General features: G+C 37.9%; 1 protein-coding gene across 1 annotated transcript; it reads right to left on the minus strand.

The window, feature by feature from the left end:
- Positions 1-1,276: 1,276 nt before the first annotated feature.
- Positions 1,277-19,267, minus strand: LOC139134604 (heat shock 70 kDa protein 14-like). Its single transcript, XM_070701525.1, has 14 exons — positions 19,190-19,267; positions 18,290-18,370; positions 17,550-17,632; positions 15,905-16,059; positions 13,653-13,749; positions 13,221-13,325; positions 9,640-9,801; positions 9,059-9,214; positions 7,584-7,686; positions 6,508-6,636; positions 3,880-3,963; positions 3,091-3,264; positions 2,577-2,647; positions 1,277-1,998 (listed from the first exon to the last, which is right to left on the minus strand). The coding sequence occupies exons 1-14, from the start codon at positions 19,247-19,249 to the stop codon at positions 1,920-1,922; spliced, it is 1,539 nt and encodes a 512-aa protein (XP_070557626.1). The 5' UTR covers positions 19,250-19,267; the 3' UTR covers positions 1,277-1,919.
- Between the last annotated feature and the right edge of the window lie 324 nt (positions 19,268-19,591).

Consider the following 19,591-nt stretch of genomic DNA (forward strand, 5'->3'; position numbering starts at 1 on the left):
CAATTTTGTATTTTGGGGGCAATTTTTCTCATTTTGGTCAAAAAATTGTTTCTCAAATTTACCAGTCTGATTGCTTTGATATTTAGTAAACCGGTTCTTAGGGTTTTGTTAATAAGATCTATTGAAATTAAGTTGAGATCCAGAATTTTGAATTTTTGGGGCAACTTTGCGAAACTGTCAGTTTTACTGGGATATCTTTCATTTTGTATTTTTAAGATTTTTTTTGGTAATTTATACCTACTGGAACTAAGAGTATATAATGTGGTGATTTAGTAAGCATTTAATATGGTAAACTGTATTTGGTGTTGAAATGTTAAAACATCCTGGCAGATTTTGAAAAAATTCCAAAAAAATGCCAATAAAAAATTCAGCCAGAGAAGGTTTGACAAAAAGAAAAGGTGGGAGAGTGGGGAAAAAAGAATGTACAATGGATCGGATAAAAAAGATAATGTACCTCATTGATCTTCCAGACACCACCCCATATCAAATGGTCCACCCCGATGTATTTTTGTGCGCAATTAACCATGCAGTGTATTTTAGTTTAAGATGTCAAGTTAGGTAAGGATTTGAAAGGAATAGTCAAGTTCACCACAGTTTAACTTTATCTCTTGTGTCATCATCCTTGTGTAATTGGTTAAGTTTGTAAGTTGTTCCAGATGTGGATGCACCAGCTGTTCTGGAAGAAAACAATGTTTACTTTTCCCTGTATAGTTTCTGAGTTGATGATTGTATGTAGGAATTTCTCCATGTATCTGGTGTATGGGCAAAGTGTAAACATTGGTTGCATGTTATGTATTTCAGTCTATGTCAAATATTGTAAATGAAAAATCAAATACAGTTTACTGTGTGCTTGTAATATTTGTCAATACATATACTGCCTTGCAGATTGATTGTCTTAAAGATTATCACAGAAGTATAGAAAAGGAAAAGAAACTAATCAAATTGCTGTAACATATTCACTCTCAGTGCCTGTATAGGCCTATACTTAACTATTTTATCATTACATTCAGCTGTTTGTTATATCTTTATCACTCTCCATGGGCCAAGGCACACTGGGGGTCAATGTCATCACTCTGTGCCAGTCTGTGTATGTCAGTCTGTCTGTATATGTATGTCCATGTTTCATACAATTGTTGACTTGTTTTTGATAACTATATGGGAGCGAACAGTGATGTTGTCACTATTTTTTAAAATTGACGCACTGTATGCCTACTTTAACTTTAGAAATAATTCATATGAATGTCTTGATGTCAAACAAACAACGATGATTCAACAATTCATGAGTACAAAAGGATTCTCTGACTGTTTTATTTAAAAAAACATCCAATACATTGTGTGCAAATGTTACAACTGCATTTTTGGAGTTGAAAGTTAGCACTCTACCACTTATGATATGCAAATATCAGTATTTTGGCACGATTTCTCAAAAGCAACATGCAGAATTCTCCATCTCATGGGTGTAATGATGTGCAGGAATATTACTTGACACCAACATAAGTTTGATATGAGCAAACATTTACAAGAGATAAGGTTTGTGTGTGTGTGCGTGTGTTTGCCAACCTAGGGATCTTTTAGATACTATATTTATTATAACCATAAACCCTTAGATCTATGTTATATATAAAATTTCACATATCAAATATTGCATATCATATATGTGTGCACCAGGTACTGAGGAGGAAAAACTATAGAATGACATGACACAGTTTGGCCGTCCAAACTCTTTGTTCGCACACCAGACACAATATGGTGTACATCTTCACTGATCTCTGGAAGATGTTGGTACATCAACACAACTTGTAATTATCAATATCACAACTTGGCGTGTATTGCATAGCTTTACTAATTGTCAGTCACACTGGATTGGGTTTGTTGCTTAAGGTAAAAATAACAATATAAATATTGTCCGATGAAGATCTTCATGCCGACACTTCAATGGTGACATCTTCAGATATGCCCGAGGTTTTTTCAGTACAGGTTACATGTAAACAGCCCTCTCTGAAATGAACAAGAGTTATATGCCAGGCAAATTATTCACGCTGGTCTCAAGAACTAGAGTTATATGCCCGGCAAATTATCAAGCTGGTCTCAATAACTAGAGTTATATACCAGGCAAATTATCAAGCTGGTCTCAAGAACTAGTGTTATATGCCAGGCAAATTATCAAGCTGGTCTCAATAACTAGAGTTATATACCAGGCAAATATCAAGCTGGTTTCAAGAACTAGTGTTATATGCCAGGCAAATTATCAAGCTGGTCTATAAGTAGAGTTATATACCAGGCAAATTATCAAGCTGGTCTCAAGAACTAGTGTTATATGCCAGGTAAATTATCAAGCTGGTCTCAATAACTAGAGTTATATACCAGGCAAATTATCAAGCTGGTCTCAAGAACTAGTGTTATATGCCAGGCAAATTATCAAGCTGGTCTCAATAACTAGAGTTATATACCAGGCAAATTATCAAGCTGGTCTCAAGAACTTTTGCAGTTAGTAGAGTGAGATGTTGTTCAGATTTGCAATTATGAAACAGTAGAAGTAAAAAGAAGAATTATGAAAATGCAGTAAGGCTTGTTACCTTTTGTAGTGCAGTACTGTTGTGATTGACACTTTTTCTTCTGAGTTATTTGGCAAGTTCCGCAGCACAACCTGAAAAATTTGAATTCCAGTACTCAATAATTTGTGCACATTCTGAATGAAACTATGCACAGGATACCAGCACAAGCAGCGGTCATAAAGAGAGTGTGTAATGAACACAACATGGTACAGGTACATAATTTCTGTCGACAACAGCTAAATGTCATGTGTATGTTGCCGTGTTTAGTAACTACCCTAAAATCACAATCTGTGCTATTGTTTAGGACATAGCCATGGTTTACCTAGAAGGAATACTCTCCAAGATTTTGATTGTCAATATTACACTCATGTATGACACTGGCAAGTATCACACTAGGAAGCCTTCACTTGGAGTACAAAGGCAAGTCTTTTTGAAGTTCAACACGATTCATCTTTAAGAATTTTCACAGTAAATATGTGTCAAAACATCTAAGCTGACTTTTTAAAACAAAGTTTATCCAAAGGACAACACTTACTTTGGCAAGAAGTGTAGCATCTTGCGGACAGCTTTCTGTCTCACCTTCATATACACATACACATGCTGAAGTCTGGTTTGTGTTCACTTGTAAAGGATGTTGTCTTCTCACTGGTATAGGCGTGTGCTTTCCAATTACAGTCTGCAGCTTTTCAGAATTGCTTTCATCTAAAACCTTTCAAAAGACAGAACTAGGAATATTGACATACTGCAGGTTCTTACATTAAACCTTTAGTGCAATAAATGTTCATCATTTGATAAAATAAGATATAACCCCCAATTTTCTATTGTGAGCTTTTACCGTAACCAGAAAAAAATATCTTTCTTATTGAAGTTACTTCACAGATGAAGACTTTCACAGAAATATTTTACTACAGGAGAAGTATCACTATATCACTGCCCTGCAGAGGCGTGCTCCATAGCACAAGGCATCGAACAAGGCAAAGGTTCTTACAGGACAACTTCATAACATGTATAAGTATGAATATTACGGGTAAGCAAATATAGAGATCTGACATCCAGGACTGACAATCTTTTTTGCATGGATCAGTGAATTTTACCAAAGGTGGTCTAACAGACCACCTACTGTGAATGGAGATGTACAATAAAGTATTGTATGGAATATTGCCAAACCAGGTTGAAAGACCACCAAGTTCATGTTTGTCCGAATACTACTGAAAATCTCATTGATTTGGTGAACTCAAATTCACCATTGTATTGGTCTCTCAAGTACAATGTTCCCATTGGCTGTGATGAATGGGGATTATAACTTTAGAAATGTCATACTGACCTTGAGAAGGATAGCCTTTGAACAGAGCTCTACTTGGTGATTCTCTCCTAAATCAATACTATCTCTGCTGGTCAACAGGTCTGCCTGCAATTGTGCATGGCAAGGTGAAAAACAAAACAGAAAAAGTGAACAACAATAAGAAAATGCCAGCAGTTAGCATAGAAGTCTGATTCTACATTGATCATACATGATACATTCACACAACTTTGTTATGATCACTTTGTGTATCAAATTGTGCAGAAATAATGATGGTAGTGGTATTCTGACATCCAGATAAACTACTATCTCCTTAGGACATCTATACTGAAGAAAAGACAAGTCATCGTTGATAACACAGTCCCCACTTGTTAATGGGTACTTTGATTACAGTTCCTCAGAGAGGATAGAGTCCTCTTCATTAGGTCTGTGATAAAAATACTTTTGAATAAATTTGCTTGATAAATGTCTGAGTTGTAGTTCAGGACATGAAAAAATGTAATAAAATGGCCACACGGTGGCCATATTGGATCGTATCATAAAACAAATCAATGTGTATGTGTATGACATAGGTCAATGTCCTTTTACCAAGTTTGAATAAAATCGGTTGAGATATGCCTGAGCTTAATGGCTCTGTACATGAAAAAATCGTAACAAAATGGCCGCAAAGCGGCCATATTGGATCGTATCACAATACAAATTGATGTGCATAGCTATGACATTGGTCAATGTCCTTGTACCAACTTTGAATAAAATCTGTTGAAACATGCCTGAGTAATGGCTCTGTACATGAAAGAATCGTAATAAAACAGCCGCCTGGCGGCCATATTGGATCATATCACAAAACAAATTGACGTGCATATGTATGACATAGGTCAATGTCCTTGTACCAAGTTTGAATAAAATCGGTTGAGATATGCCTGAGTTATGGCTCTGTACATGAAAAAATTGTAACAAAATGGCCGCACGGCGGCCATATTGGATCGTATAACCAAACAAATTGAAGTGCATATCTATGACATTGGTCAATGTCCTTATACCAACTTTGAATAAAATCAGTTGAAACATGCCTGAGTTATGGCTCTGTACATGAAAAAATCGTAATAAAATGGCCGCCTGGCAGCCATATTGGATTGTATCACAAAAAAAATCAATGTGCATCTGTATGACATATGAAGTAATCCTTGTACCAAGTTTGAATGAAATCGCTCCAGGCATCTCTGAGATATCTGCGTGAACGGACGGACGCACGGACGCACGCACGCACTGACGCACGGACATGACCAAACCTATAAGTCCCCCCCCCCCGACGGTGTCCGTGGGGACTAAAAAGATATTTTACAGAGAAATAATATGTTCTGTAGACTTCAACAGCAGAAACTGTCTGTGAATAAACTATCATTACTATTAATGACACCTGCTACTGTAGACTTGGTTCAAGTCTGTGATTTGTGAATGTTTGAGTGGAATGAACGCAATGATTTGTGTTTTGCTTTCATGTGAAACCCGCGTGAGTGGAGTGGACGCTATGAGTAGGGTGAACGCTATACAGGGAGATTCACCCGGAATCACTGACTTGGCTTTCTTGCAGGGTTTGCGTTGCTATAAATTATTCATGAGATGACGTTTTTATCAACGTGTTTATTATGACATCACTGTATTTTACATATTCATGATATTGAGAGGAGTTACCTATTGACCCCAAGCGAGACGTGCATAAAACTCACATAAACTCACTCTTATGTCAGTGATTTTCCTCTGCCGGTTTGTGCGCAGACGAACACATTTTTTCCCACAATGTAATTCTCAACAACCTTTCTTTGGTAATCTCGCATGATTAGTGACGGTCAACTGATCGGTCGATGTTCGAACTTGATGCCATTATTCGCCCATCGCTCAACGTACTCGATGTCAAAGTGCAGCTGGCTTTGCACAACGGTTACGTGTGGTTCGATACACAGCGGTATGCATACCACGCGGCAGCTGCTATGTATTGAACCTGTCGTAACTGTGCTTTGCATAACATGGAGATGACAACAAAGTTTTCAATATATGCAGAGGTGTATTAGCATGCGTTCTCCTTATTTGCCATAATAATGGCTGGAGCTGTCGATCATTTTGTATTTGCTTGACGTCACTGTGTATACAGTCCGTCTTGCCGCCGGTACTTTGCAAGAAGTCCAAGTCGGTGAATCAGGCAGAAACTAACTCACTACACTGCGCAGACTCAAAGGTAATACATTCAATGGCGGGGAAAACCAATGGGAAAACCTCGCATGGGGTGCCAAATTCCGAATATGTTTGTACGAAATAGGAGAGACACAAGAGAAACTATTATAAATGATTTTTTTTTAATTCACCTACTTGAACCAAGTCTACTGCTACTAGGGCACAAGAATAGAAGTAGCAACTGACAACACCACCTGTTGCATGAATTGGAGTCACAGAAAAAATCTAAAAAAGGGGGTGCAACAACTGCTGTCATTAAACTTGTACCTGGCTATTGCGAAAGGATGCTAAGGATGTACTCTCTCTAATTTTAGACTTTATATCACATCCATTGTAAGTAATGTGTAATAGAAACTTGACATGTATATTACTTTGCCATCAAAAATGTTTGTACTGGCAACCTCATTTTAAGACAATACATACCTGTATAGCTGTTCCCATGGCAACAACTTCATCAGGTGATATTGAATCGAGGAGCTCAACTTTTGGGAAGAAATCCTTAAGTAGCTGTTTTAATTTTGGTATCTTAGTTGAGCCCCCTGTAATAACAACCTAGAAGACAGTTGAGAAAAAGTTTAATTTCTTCAAAATTTCCATGATTGTCTTCAGTAACATGGTGTAATTTGATAGTCTGTGCATGGGGCTTTCAAAATGACCTAATTCTGCTCCATGTTATCTAGATGGAAACTTCTTTGTCCCACTGACCCTTTTAATCAAGCAGAATTAACTTGCATCCATGGGTCATTTTGGAATGAATATACAGGAGTAACAAAACGAAAATTTGTCGGATACGTAATTCTCCTGTTAATAGATATATGATAAGCTTATCATCATTCTTCAGCTTTCCTATGTAATGTTTTCAAGAATTTCCAGCTTACAGCCCTGTAATAATTATATGAACCTTTTATTTTTTAAAAGTATTTTGTTTTTGATTCCTGGAACATGTTTTAATCACATGCAAATACATGTAGATGTTTTGGAAAGTTCTCTGTAACACAGAAGAATCAATTACATCTCATGCCATTGCCGTACATTGTACTACAATATGGGCATGGATTATGTGGCTACAAGGTCTAAGGGACTATGGATAATTATACTAAACTATCTGATGGCCAACACAGCTCATTGCATTTTACCTCAAAGCCCCTCCTCAATCAAAAGTTTGGTGGTGAGAAAATCCGGAGATTAAATTGTGATTTGAACTTGCCCCAAACACAATTGCTGAAAGAAATTATTGGAAGACAAAACTGCAATAATTTCAAAACAAAATCTAAATAGTGATGGAGTATTGCACAAATAAATGGTTTCTATGGCATGACATGGCACACAGTTAGTGCATCTTTGTATACAATTATCAAAATAGGAACTAAAACATACACCTCCCATATAAAATATAAAGTTTAACGTGTCATGTTTTAATTATCCAAAGCCTATAATGGTTTCATGTAGATCTGTTGAACCTTGACAAACTAATAAGAAAAGAAACACTTGATAACTACCTTATCTATCTTTTCTCTCTTCAGTCCTGCATCTTCAAGTACTTTTTGCATTGGTTGTAAGCAGTTCTGTAGAGTGGGTGTAAACAGCAACTCTAGCCTGGCTCTGTTAATAATTACATAAAAGTAAATACAATGTATCAGCAGACAAGACTCCAGTGTTCTCCCTGAATAAGGTAAAAGGGTGTGGCGCCCTCTTGTAAATTCCGAGCGCCCCCTTGCCAGAAATGAAAAAGATTATTTTTTTGAAAAAAAAACAATAAAATGTACGGGGAAAAAAAGTTGACAGTGATTTACAAGCAAAATGCAAGCTTGAGCGTCGATCCTGCAGGCTGCAAACGTAATTCTCATCGATCTTGCAAATCTCGCGAGTTTGTGATGTCATCCGAGATCATAAGCCCATGTGCAACTCATTCATTTATGGCAGCCATATTTGCATGGCACAGGCCGTAACGTAGCCATGGTCAGTCCCTCCATAGGGGCCGTGCATTAGGTAACCGACTTAGCTGTATAAACATGCCTAGGAACTTGAGGGTAACCAAGGACAGCAGAGTACTCTGAAGTTTTTATAGGAGGTTAGAATTTCGCTTGTGTATTCCTTCCCAAAGCAAAACGACCTATTGTTAGACTCGGTCGGACGTGTACGTGTATCAGGCTGAGAACACATAAGTGTAAGTGTTATGGTGATAATTTTGACATCGATGAATAAATGTATGTCTGTCGCTATGTTTTCGTTTTCAAAAAATATAATCTTCATTGAAATCAGTGAACTGGAATAAAAGTTATGGAACACTGTCTCAGATTTCTTTTCCTTTGAGCTTTTTTATATGAAAAAAATCTGAAAAATACTCCCCAAGTGCCACCAAATAACACTATTTTAATCTCTGTTTTTCAAAAGCTCCAATGGCAGGAGGGGGGACACCCCCCTCCTGACCTCCCCCCCGCGACCGCTTATCCGGCAGCTTGTGGTGCTTCGCACCACGTCTCCGCCCTCTTTTAACAAAATCCTGGGGAGACACTGAGACTCAATGACCCAGACAGTGACAATTACTGAAGCAATCAGTCTTTGTCTTGTTTTGTTGTGTATTTGTTTTGGGGGCTTTTACTTCTGGTTTTTTTGAGGGGGATGAGGAAAGAGAATAGTTAAACATTAGAACTTCTGCTGTTAAGCTATATTTACAATGACACCGAAAATTTGCAAGTTCCCTGAGGCTAATGTATGGCAGCAGCAGGAAAGGCTGTCATGAACACACACACATATTCCATAGGCTACATCCATACTTACAAACACACAGACAGAATGATGCATGTTTTATTAAAACCCTGTCAACATGAATCCACATAAACCAGAAATTCTTAGACACCGTACCAGCTTTTCAATTAGTGAATCTCTAAGGTAATTTGAAAGAATAATTTGGTGCTGATGTGCAGCAAGAATGGAAACTACGACATGAGTTATGTTAGCATACGGTACCTACCTGGATATAGAACAATTAAAATCAATGCCGTCATAGAGGGACTCTACAGATACTGTTGAAGTTGACATGATTGACAGAACATGTTTACAGACTTCACAGGCACTGTGTAGCTTTGCTACAGCCCTCTTGTTACTTCTTACATCACATTTCCACCTTCTGCAACATGAAAATACACCATTAATATCAAGTCTCATCAAGGTACTTCTACTTTGCTTCATCATCAAACTGATGCATGCTGCATGATGATAATGTGTCTATAATTTGTATCTCGGCAATATTCCTTATCTTTGTCCAAAGATCTGCAATATTTGGTGACTACATGTAATTCACAGCCATCAGGACTGTTAGTCACAACTTGAGACAAGTCATGTCCTTTCCAACAATTACAGAGCATTTGATTAAAATTTTGACTGCCTTAAAAAAGTTTTTGTCGAACTTAAATTGAGACAATACTTCAAACTTCAATGTTCATTTTTGAAACTACATCTCCATAGTAAATCATCAATGATGACAAAGCTAAAACTCTACATAGGAAGAGAGAGAGAGAGAGAGACAATCATACTGTTAAAACAGAGACTTACTTTTGAAAATCAGCAGCACAGAATTCAACTAAGAGGTCAGTCAGTTGTTCACCACCATGGGTTGTGTCATGGATATTAGCTAGTACTCTATACATGCCACCATTAACAGATAATACAGTTACATCAAGTACAGTGCCACCTAGATGATACACTATAACATTACTTGAAATCAAAGGAAAATAAATCAATTTGTTAGTAAATGCAGACATGAATGACCCATATGCTGACAATTGGAGGATGTAAATTTTCACAAAGAAAATTAAACCTATTTGTCCCCAGTTCCCTGTATACAGCTCAATAATCACCATTCATAACATGGGCTTTGGCCAAACTATTGTGGAAGAGGTTAAACAGATCTTGATACTTCTTGTGTCAAGGGGCACCCAGTTACTGTGCCCTCTTATTATCAAGGTTTCTGAACTCTTTGAGAATTCAAGAATTTCTTGAAATTTGCCTGAGTCAGCCCATTACCAATACATCGCAATTTGTAAAATTTTCTGAAGTCAAAGAGAAACACACTTGAGAAGATAAATTATAAAATCAAATCCATCTAGCTGCCTGCTCCAATGTTGAAGAAGTTGATTGGACAAGGACATTACAGTAAGGGGAAGGACCATTGAATGACAATTATCACTGACAATTGTACATAAAATTTCAACTTGCATCAATCAAAACCAGGCAATCCTGCATTATATCACTGAACAAGTCATTGACAATGACATAGTCCCCACTTGTAATAGGAGTATTAGTCTTGAGGGGGCAGGAAATGAGGTCATTAAGAAGTATCACTAAAGTGTATATGTTCAGATCTATGGACACATAGGTCTATGTCATTGTTCCCAATTTGAAACAAGAGGCATGTCTAAGTTATGGTTCTAAATCGGGAAAAAAGATCAAACCTCTAGCTGTATTGGCCAGCCAAGAAATACATATGTGCATAATAAATGAGGTACAAGATGTGACATCTTAAGGTCTATTATCCTATCAAAATTGAAGCGTAAAGAACTTGTGATTACTGAGTTATGCATATATATGCATATTCAAGGTCAAAGGTCATCAAGGTCACATGACATTTTGAAAAAAAATTGTATAGCTAATTAATCCATATATGCCAAAATTCAGACCTCCAGCTCTATTGGCTTGCCCACAATTATATATGGGCATAATTAACAAGGTAAAGCATGTGTTGTCATAAGGTCTCCCATCCTACTAAATATAAAGGACATAGCACTTGTGGTTACTTATTTATTGACATAATCGTGTATTTTAGGTAAAGGTTATCGAGGTCACATGACATTTTGTCAAAAAATTTCTATCCTATAGTCTATCCCTATATACTAAAAATCATACATTTACCTCTATTGGCTTGCTCAAAATTAGATATGCACATAATGAATGAGGTACAATATGTGGCGTCATAAGGTGTCCCATCATACCAATTATGAAGGTGTGTAGACACTTGTGGTTCCTGAGTTATGGACAAATGTGTATATTTGGGGTCAAAGGTCACCGAGGTCACGTGACATTTTGTCAAAAAAATTGTATTGCTAAGTTATCCCTACATACCAAAAATCAGACCTCTAGCTCTATTGGCTCGCTCAAAATTAGATATGCACATAATTAATGAGGAACAATATGTGGCGTCATAAGCTGTCCCATCATACCATATATGAAGGGTGTAGCACTTGTGGTTACTGAGTTATGCACAAATATGTATATTTGAGGTCAAAGGTCATTGACATCACTTGACATTTTGTCAAAAAAATTGTATTGCTAAGTTATCCCTATATATACCAAAAATCAGACCTCTAGCTCTATTGGCTCACTCAAAATTAGATATGTGCATAATTAATGAGGTACAATATGTGGCGTCATAAGGTGTCCCATCATACCAATTATGAGGGTGTAGCACTTGTGGTTCCTGAGTTATGGACAAATGTGTATATTTGGGGTCAAAGGTCACCGAGGTCACGTGACATTTTGTCAAAAAAATTGTATTGCTAAGTTATCCCTATATACCAAAAATCAGACCTCTAGCTCTTTTAGCTAGCTCAAAATTACATATGCACATAATTAATGAGGTACAATATGTGGCGTCATAAGGTGTCCCATCATACCAAATATGAAGAGTGTAGCACTTGTGGTTACTGAGTTATGCACAAATATGTATATTTGAGGTCAAAGGTCATTGACATCACTTGACATTTTGTCAAAAAAATTGTATTGCTAAGTTATCCCTACATACCAAAAATCAGACCTCTGGCTCTATTGGCTCGCTCAAAATTAGATATGCACATAATTAATGAGGTACAATATGTGGCGTCATAAGGTGTCCCATCATACCAAATATGAAGGGTCTAGCATTAGTGATTACTGAGTTATGCACAAATATGTATATTTGAGGTTAAAGGTCACCAAGGTCACGTGACATTTTGTCAAAAAAATTGTATTGCTAAGTTATCCATATATACCAAAAATCAGACCTCTAGCTCTATTGGCTCGCTCAAAATTAGATATGCACATAATTAATGAGGTACAATATGTGGCGTCATAGGGTGTCCCATCATACCATATATGAAAGGTTTACCACTTGTGGTTACTGAGTTATGGACAAATATGTGTATTCGAGGTCAAAGGTCACCAAGGTCACATGACATTTTGTCAAAGTGTCTGAGATATCTGCGTGAACGGATGGACTCACGGACTGACATGACCCAATCTATGAGCCCCCTGGACTTTATCTGTGGGGACTAAAAACTGTGTCACTGCATCCTTTTTGCAATATGAATACGATGAGAAACTAAATTTTTATTTATCTTGGGAGCCTATGTACTGCCTTATACATGGGAGTCTATGGACTGCCTTATACATGGGAGTCTATGGACTTCCTTATACATGGGAGTCTATGGACTGCCTTATACATGGGAGTCTATGGACTGCCTTATACATGGGCGTCTATGGTCTGCCTTATACATGGGAGTCTATGGACTGCCTTATACATGGGAGTCTATGGTCTGCCTTATACATGGGAGTCTATGGTCTGCCTTATACATGGGAGTCTATGGTCTGCCTTATACATGGGAGTCTATGGTCTGCCTTATACATGGGAGTCTATGGAGGTGAAAACTAAAAAGTCCTCTACCACGGCCAAATTTGATCGCATTGTGAAACAAATCGACATGCATCTGTATGAGGTATGGTACTATCCTTGTACCAAGTTTGAACGAAATCGCTCCAGGCGTCTCTGAGATATCTGCGTGAACGGACGGACGCACGGACGCACACACGCACGCACGCACGGACATGACCAAACCTATAAGTCCCCCCGGACGGTGTCCGTGGGGACTAAAAACATGGACAATAAATTTGTATACACAGTTTACCCACAAGTCTGTGAAGGAACTGTTTTAACCACAGTCTGTGAAGGGATTGTGCTTTAACCCTACAATACACACATTTGTCAAAACTGTGCACAATAAATATCATAGGCACTTTATTAAATTAAATGGTCTCAAGATAACACAGAAATCACATCCATTTGATATTTGCTCCTTTGTTGACAGTTTTTCCCACTGACTTACCTTGATTTACTGGGTACATCTTGTCCTATATTGTATGCTAAAGCAGCTGCTGCCGGCTCACTGATTAACTGTAAAATGTTAAAGCCTGCATCTTTGGCAGCTAGGCTGTAGGAATCAAAACAAATTTTGTATGTTAAGTCTGACGACACCAGATATAGTTATTTTTTGAAAGATACAAAGGTTGGTAATGGTTTATTGGAGGTTGTATCGGTGTGCTAATTAACACGTACATGTATGTACCTCATGAGTGTGTATTACAATCTTACAACATGGTGGAACAAGTCACAGCCACTAGGACTTTTTCAGTAACTCTTGAAGATAACTTTTATTGGCATGAAATCCTGTAGACTGTACTAGAAAGGATTTTGCACTTTACAAGAAAATTTTCAGGTTGAGTTACTGGACAAACTATTAGTGAAATTGCATATTCACCTTATGAGAGTGCATTGTTGTTGTGTGAAGTGTAATGGTACAGCCATAACAGCATCTTGAACTGTATTGCCTCCATGTACATGAACTTGAGCAATATCTACCGATAAATCATATGAATAAAAGATTTAAAACATTGAAATTAACATAGTATGATGTTACCGATATTGGCATTTTTTCCATACTTCTGAGTATGATAGTATGCATGATTTTCTTAGATGAAAAGCGCCCTCAACTAACTGATGTAATGATCTTTTCTGCAAGCCAAAGGTGTACAGTACATGCTGACATTACTGCCACTGAATGGCCCCTTGATTCTACCAGTAGTATGTCACATTGATATTTGGTGCAACCTTTCCTTTTCCATTAAATTTTGATACTCAATGTTTGTAAATAATACTTGAAAATCGTATAAAATAATAAATTTTTATGAAGCTTATTAGTAGTGTCAAACACAGTTTAACCCTTTTCCTGCCAAGTCGGTGAAAATTCCGCTTGAAATTCGGTGTAGCCAGAATCTAAGCACTGGTGACCGTTATTCTCCCAACCCGGTGGAAATCGGGCCCTTTTTGGGTACCCCTTTCCTGCCAAGTCGACGGCACTACGTTTTGCTATCCCCTGTGCGTTTAGGGGTCATCCGAGGAGAGGTTTTCTGACAAGGAACGCCTTTTCCCCTCGAAATGGGTTCGCAGGGAGTCGATAGACAGGGAAAGGTGCAGAAACCTGTCCGCCAGTCCCCCACACCCGAGGGGGGCTGGTTTTTTTTTACCGCTTTTTAGCGGACTTGGCAGGATAGCATGGTGACGTTTTCTGGCGGAGTTGGACGTACTTGGCTGCCTGGCACTATAGAGATTGCTGCCGAACTTGACCAACTCGGCAATGCTAATCTAGAAGGCTACCTCTTGCAAACGACTTGGCAGATATGCCGATGGTGCGAGACGAAAGTCACTTATTCAGTTGTGCGTGACTGAAAATGAGAACGTATTTTTGACTGGACGGCTCGACTTGTTCCTCCGATGGAACGGATATGAACGACTCGGAACTACCATTACAAACTGGTGTCCGACGTACTAAGCTGGGCTTCAGCTCTGCAAGTTCAAGCCAGGCAACGTCCTTCACCGCCTTGGCCGTGCCATTCAATGGACGTAGCTTTGGATTTTTTATTTATTCCATCGTCCGAAGTATTGGCTCTGGTTTGCAGGCAAACGTATCCTCTTGCCGACGCATTAGTAACTACGTACGCTGTTTGCGTACAGAGAATTCAAAAGGTGACATAAGGTCAATATGCTACGGGGATACCGCCTGCAGTTAGCAGGGACTGCTTTTGTTATGCAAACCAGCTAGCAGTACAATATGGCTGCCAGGCATGTGGACACGTCGACACGGCTAGAACAATGGAAGCATATTGCGTTGCACCCGTGCATCGCAAAAGTGAACTGAAGACTTGGGTGTAGTGACTGGTTATCACTGGTTAGCTGCAGCCCAAGCCATGTCGGTACAAACCCGTACCTGACTGAGGACCACTCGATTAAGTCAGTAATGAACGGTAACACTCGTAAGCCAACTCCCAACTGAGCTGGCTAAACTACGTTCAGCTGTGCTTCAATGGCTCAGCCATGTCGTTAATACAACGGCAAAAAACAGTAGTTTTTGTGCTACACTGCCAAGTCGTTTAAGGTACGTATTCAATTGACCCTACCCTGGGGAAACAGGACAGGTTTGACGGTGCTTCTGCACCCGTAGCACGACCCTCAGGGTCTCTGACTAACAGACGAGTGAGGTGATGTTTGTGCCTAGCGGACGTGCGTAATACTGAAGGAGTTTATTTCCGAAAAAATAAACATGAAACGGCAATAAAATGACGCACTCCCAGGGGCAAACAAAGCCGGTGACCTCGATTTTTTTCTGCAGCAACCCTTGAGCTCCTTCCCCTGTCTACGGGCATGTAGAAATTATCGAAGTCTAACACGTATAAGTACGGCTAAAACTACCTGAAAATGGGCGATTTCTGCCAAAATGCCTGGCAGGATAACATGCAGGAGAGCCAATCTTTTGCAGGCACATATTATGGGGCGGTTTTCTACTGACTTGGGAGAATAACGGACAAGGGCGCTCGGCAGGAAAAGGGTTAAATAATTAAACAGAAAAGGATACCCTGTGGAAGAATAAAAAGTCAAACCCTGTGGAAGTATAAAAAGTAAAAGTTTCAAAAACAGAGTTTCTGTCACTGTAGACTAGAGCCACTGGATACCTACCCATCACCTTTTTACATATAAGGGTCATGATTTCTTGAGGTGTGACCTTTATTGTCCTTTCTTGAAACTCTACCTCAAATAAACAGAATCCATCCTTTTCTATTATTTTAGCACTGCTCTGCTTTATAATATCTTGTATACTGGCATCATCAAACCTATGGTAAATAAATAAATAGGCAAATTAGAACCATTCCACTGTCACCAAATTTGAGTGAATGTTAGTTATTTGGACAGCTCTACTGCCAAAAGTCTAGCATTTTTTGTGAGTACATCAGAAATGTAACTCTGGATGAGTTGATGGGGTGACATGTTACTTTCTGAGTAATACAAGGTTTGTGAAAAGGCTAATGGCTGTAACGTTTGATATGTTCATTTATGTTATTTTTGGACCAAAAACAAACAAAGTACATTTTCTTCTTCTCCTAGCTTAAAGCCAATGACAGCCTGAATCCTTGTTAGCTGTATCCTTTCACATTCTACTGAAAATAAAATACCATCAAATCTTCGGAGAGATGTTTTGGATTCTTGCTATCAACCCATATTGTCTTTGAAAATGTTAATGTTGTGATCCTTAGTGATGATCTGATTGATCACTTTCAGGGGCTTATCTGATATTTATGGCGGTCATATTCAAGTTGCAAGTTTCTAAAGTCCAAGTTGTGTGTTCGTCGCAAATATTTGTAAAACCTTCTGTTGTCACTCTTCGATAAGCATTTTTACCTTGCATTTGATTTCAATTGTCTTATCAACAAATGCAAAAAGGATATAGCTAATAGGGCTTTAAGTATGTTGGACTTCAAAACCCCAGTGCTGCTAACTTTTGATGATAATTTCACCATTTTTATTTTGAATGTGAACCATAATTCCTTGTTCTTCTCCCCAAAGAATGTTGATATACACAGTATCCAGCTTGTCAACTCAGCCCCTATGGTTGTAAACTGCATTGTTATTGTTGAAAACTGACTTCTGGTCCGGACTAGAATTCAAATGTAAACAATAACCATGCATTTTACACATATAGACGCTAAGTTGACAAGCTAAATAGTGGGTGTTTCAACATTCTTTGGGGAGTAGAATAAGAAGTTGCAATTGATTTATAAAATAAAAATAATGAAAAACCCATCAAAAGTTAGCAGCACTGGGGCTTTAAAGTATAAAACTTGCAGATATATGTAATTATAATATTACACATATATATGAAATATTGTTGTTGGAAAATGAGTTCTAGTCTAAACTGAAATTTAGTTGTCTACAGAAACTTTGGTCATTGCACATTTACACACCTCATAGACTAGTTAAACTAGAAAAGTAGGTATGTCAAGATTTTAAAATCAGATCTTGACAGTATATCTTGCAAACAACACAGAATAAAAAGGGAAAATAAATCAAAAGTTTCACCTTATGGTGTTTTGACAGGAAGTTTCATTACATCCTTTTCCTTTGCACAATAACGTTATCTTTTAAGACAAAATAATTCATTAACCTGGTCTCAGAGATTTTTTCTTCATTCCAAAATTAGTATACATATATACACATATACAGAAAGTACACGTATTACCATTCAAAAAGTAATATCAAGATAAACTACAGGAAAGATGTACAGGAAAGGATTATGCATTGAGTGAATATGATGTGGAATTCTTACCTTTTGCCAATTATATGTTTAACATTTGTAACTGTGTTGGCTGCATTGCGTATTTTCCCTTGCTTTGCTGCAAGACCAACTGTCTGTGGGGAAAATGATAAAAATATGTACAATTAGTCAACATCATGAGATTCTTGAGGTTCACAACAGGTGTAATCTCCTGGCAAAGTTGTGATTGATCAACTTTGCTCATATAAATACCAAACAAAACTGTCTGTGAAATTGATAACCAGCATGTAACTGCAGCTTTGAATTTCTTACTTTGCTTTCATGAAACATATTTCCATTGGAGGTGTGCACTGTATTGACCATCCAGTAGGTAAAAATATACTTAGTGATACATGCCCTAGCTTTCAAAAACAACTGACGAGCTAAATTTTGACAGGATAATTCTCAATTTTGTTGCATTTGCATCAGACAACCAATATGAAGCTAAACTGTTAAACCCAAGAAATGCTAATCCCAAAAAATTAGCGTTATCAGTCCTGTTTTTGTATCTTGTCAAATAAAAGCTATTTTAATATTATAGATAGACAAGTAGGAAGACTAGTATAAAATCAATATTTCGTTGTATGAATGCCTGGCTATATTTGTCTGCAAAAAGACACTGCAGAGAAAATGGAACTTCCATTCAAATATCTGTAAATTTTAAAAATACTTGCACTATATGAATGTCAACTTTCGGGACTTGAAATGGAGTTTGTCCTGTATTTTAAGTTGCAGTGTCAATTCAGTCTCACCTTTTCTCTGTCTGTGTATGCTACCACTGACGGAGTAACTCTATCTCCTGAATCATTGGCAACAACACTGGTTCTGTTTTCCTGCAATACAAAGAAAGATTATTATTCATCCCATGGAATGGCAAACAAGGAAAGAAAAACAATTATTTATTTGACTGATTAAATGGTAGAACAATTTTTATTTAGCATTTTTTCCATGTTTAGCATTGTTAACATATCACCTATCTAAGAACCAACATTTGTCCTTTGATGTGAGAAGGAAAAGTGTTTATGTGTTTTGTAAACTAATATCCGGGCTTTTAAGTTTGTATATAAGTTTCCAACAGCTATAATTCAATATTCAGCATGATTTGCCTGAGCCTCGCGGGAACTAAACAAAAAATAAAGAGTATGCCATATGTTCTGATTGGTCGACATCCCCCTTATCCAATTACTAGCAGATCCCGGCGACTTTCCCTACTCCCACAAGCCGATCACGTTACTGGCCGACTGCTCTCCAACTGGCCGACCCGTACCTCGTAACTGTGATTATTTAGCGTAAGTTTTCAACTACTACAGGGGAAACTGAGTACACAGTCTACCTGACGCAAGGTATGTGTGCTCGTAAACGGAGCTCGACGCAAAATTGTTGCTGAGTCAGCGGTTTAGATCTGTGGTGCAAGGCGCAAGGAGTAGCCGGTAACAACTCACATAAAGCCCTGATAAGTGATATGCAGCATGCAGCAGCAGAGCTGCAGTTCGCAACGTGCTCTGTGACTGTGTGAGTCACAACGGCGTGTTCATGTGACATCATCCCCAATTACAGCGAGCAAATCAGGGATTATCATAACGAAAAGTGGTTTGATTTTTAAATGGGGTAAGTTAATTCGACTGGTATAAAAAATATGTTTAAACTACTACCTTATTAACAGCTACACAGCATGAAGTTGATCCGACATAAATACCTATGGAGGACGCCATTTTGTCGCCGCAGACTACCTGTGAAAAGTAATAGGACATTATCTACATAGTTCCAGGTTCGTTAGTTTTACAATTTCTTATACCTTAAACATATTGAATACTTTACTTTTGTACTGAATTACATGTACTTGTTTTGATAAACATTCTTCTTTTTCTAAACGTTGTGGGTTTACATTGGGTACTGACTTTCTTTTGCGAACGAGGTTGAGATTCCCTGCAACAAATCCGCGGTGCCTTTATTGGCTTAATGGTGCCCGTAGCTAATTATCTTTGCAACAAAATGTCACACTAAATTAAACTTGATAACTTTGTTAAAAGATACAGGATGCTGTTCGATATTTA

Source organism: Ptychodera flava, chromosome 6 (genome assembly GCF_041260155.1).
Source record: "Ptychodera flava strain L36383 chromosome 6, AS_Pfla_20210202, whole genome shotgun sequence".
Classification (NCBI taxonomy): Eukaryota; Metazoa; Hemichordata; class Enteropneusta; family Ptychoderidae; genus Ptychodera; species Ptychodera flava.